Source organism: Papaver somniferum, unplaced genomic scaffold (genome assembly GCF_003573695.1).
Source record: "Papaver somniferum cultivar HN1 unplaced genomic scaffold, ASM357369v1 unplaced-scaffold_117, whole genome shotgun sequence".
Taxonomy (NCBI): Eukaryota; Viridiplantae; Streptophyta; class Magnoliopsida; order Ranunculales; family Papaveraceae; genus Papaver; species Papaver somniferum.
In genome coordinates, this window is record NW_020620714.1 from 11620003 (window position 1) to 11621998 (window position 1996).

The following is a 1996-nucleotide window of genomic DNA, read 5'->3' on the forward strand; positions in this document are numbered from 1 at the left end:
TAATTGAACATACTCACTCTAATTGAACAAAAACCATGGGCCTTCTAGAAACAAAATCAACCTCCCTAACTGTTAATTACCAACATCACAGCACGTGTTAATTCCTTACACGTGTACCGTCTTAACCAAGAAAAGTACCCGACTAATTAAGTGAGTCAACAAACTCATAATAAATCCATTGTCCGCGTCAGGCACCCATCTTTACTTTTCACCCCGCGTACACTCTTTCTCTCTCAGCCATCAAAATCCCTCCTCCCTATAAATCTGCATCACGGGAATTCTTCATCTCTCTAAATTTCTACTTGAGAATAATAATCCCCAAAACAAAAAAAAAAAATCAGACCAAAATGCTTCAAGACGGTTCAATATTTGCTCAGTCACCAAGCTTCAACAGTTACACTTCGGATAATTTTGCACAAATTGCTGCCAAGGTTTGTGAAGAATTTGTTGATGATCGTGTTCAATTAGGTCTAGAACCTCTTCAAAATGAGGAGGAGGAGAATCATGATGATGATGATGAAATAGTCCAAGCTCAGGAAGAAGAAAAATATGATGATCCACCTGAAGAACATGAAGAAGAAGATGAAGAAGAAGAAGAAGAGGAGGATGAGAGTGAATTTGAGTTCAGTTTTTTATCAGGAGATGGAATAGCAATTTCAGCAGATGAAATATTTGCGAATGGACAAATCAGACCCGTATACCCGATTTTTAACCGAGATCTACTTTTTGCCGGTGGTAAAGATTACGATGAAGATGATGATCATACTGATGGTTCAAAACAACCTAAGAAAAATTCTTCATTGAGAAAGCTTTTTATCGGAGAAAGAGAAGAAGATGATGGTCATTCGTGTTCATCGTCTGAAGCTGATGTTGATGAATTACATAATTTACCTGCTGGTACTTACTGTGTATGGAAACCGAAACAACAATTGTCGACAGCATCTTCACCGGATACGTGTAAGAAGAGTAAATCTACTGGATCTTCATCCTCATCAGTGTCTCGATCTGCAACTGCTACTGCTGCTTCTGTTTCCAAGAGATGGAGATTTCGTGATTTTTTATTTAGGAGTAATAGTGATGGCAAAGATACTTTTGTTTTCTTAACCCCTTCTGTTTCATCTTCCACTAATAAAATGATGATGAAGAACGGAAGAGAGGAGAAACTAGTTATTGAGGAGAAATTAGAAAAAGTTGTAGTTGCCGGTAATAAAGTTGCCGCCGGGAAAGGGAAATTGAAGTCCGGAGCAGCAGCAGAAGTTTCTGCTCATGAAATTCATTATGTTAGGAATCGAGCATTGAAAGAAAATGATAAGAAGAAATCTTATCTTCCTTATAGACAAGATCTTGTTGGCTTATTTGCTAATGTCAATGGTTTGAACAGAAATCTTCGTCCATTCTGAAGAATCTAAAAAACAAAAAAAAAACAGAGTAATTTTTAGTTAATTTTGGGGATAATTTTATTGATTTTTTGTTTCTAAAATTAAAAAAAAAAGTTTGATTTAGAACATCTGATGATCATCAGTCTGTGTAAATAAATTTAATTTTAATTTTGATCTTGTTGTTTCAATTTCTTTTGGCTGTAATTTGATTTTAGGAATTCTGTTATTCTGGATTGGAGTCAGATGAAAGGACAATGTTTGTTAATGCCAGTGGAATTATTGTATTGATTAGGATTTTTGGTCTTTGATTTTGTCAGTGTGTACACACTATAATTGATGGGATTGATAACCGTTAGATCTTCTGGGAAGGTTCAGTTTGTGAAAACCCAGAATTGTAGGTGGAGTTTCATCTAGAAAACAAGATTTGTCAAAGTAAGACTAGAAAAAGTAAATTCTTATCCATTGATTTGAGACAAAATAAAATTGGAAGATTCATTTTTTGCAAGATAGCAAATAGGGTACCAGATTAAGTTTAAGTGGGGTGCAAGGTAGTTAATCTCGGATTCCTGTTTATCTCGGTCCCGAGCGAGACACTGGTACAACGTTGTCTCGGGGAG

General features: G+C 35.8%; 1 protein-coding gene across 1 annotated transcript; it reads left to right on the plus strand.

Annotated features, from left to right (window-relative positions):
• The first annotated feature begins 220 nt into the window (after positions 1–220).
• On the plus strand, positions 221–1687 carry LOC113330232 (histone H3.v1-like). Its single transcript, XM_026577094.1, has one exon. It carries the CDS (start codon positions 348–350, stop codon positions 1398–1400), a length of 1053 nt encoding a protein of 350 aa, XP_026432879.1. The 5' UTR covers positions 221–347; the 3' UTR covers positions 1401–1687.
• The last annotated feature ends 309 nt before the right edge of the window (positions 1688–1996 follow it).

Excerpts from the sequence above, each read along its gene's own strand:
- LOC113330232 (XM_026577094.1), top strand. The coding sequence starts at position 348 with ATGCTTCAAGACGGTTCAATATTTGCTCAGTCACCAAGCTTCAACAGT.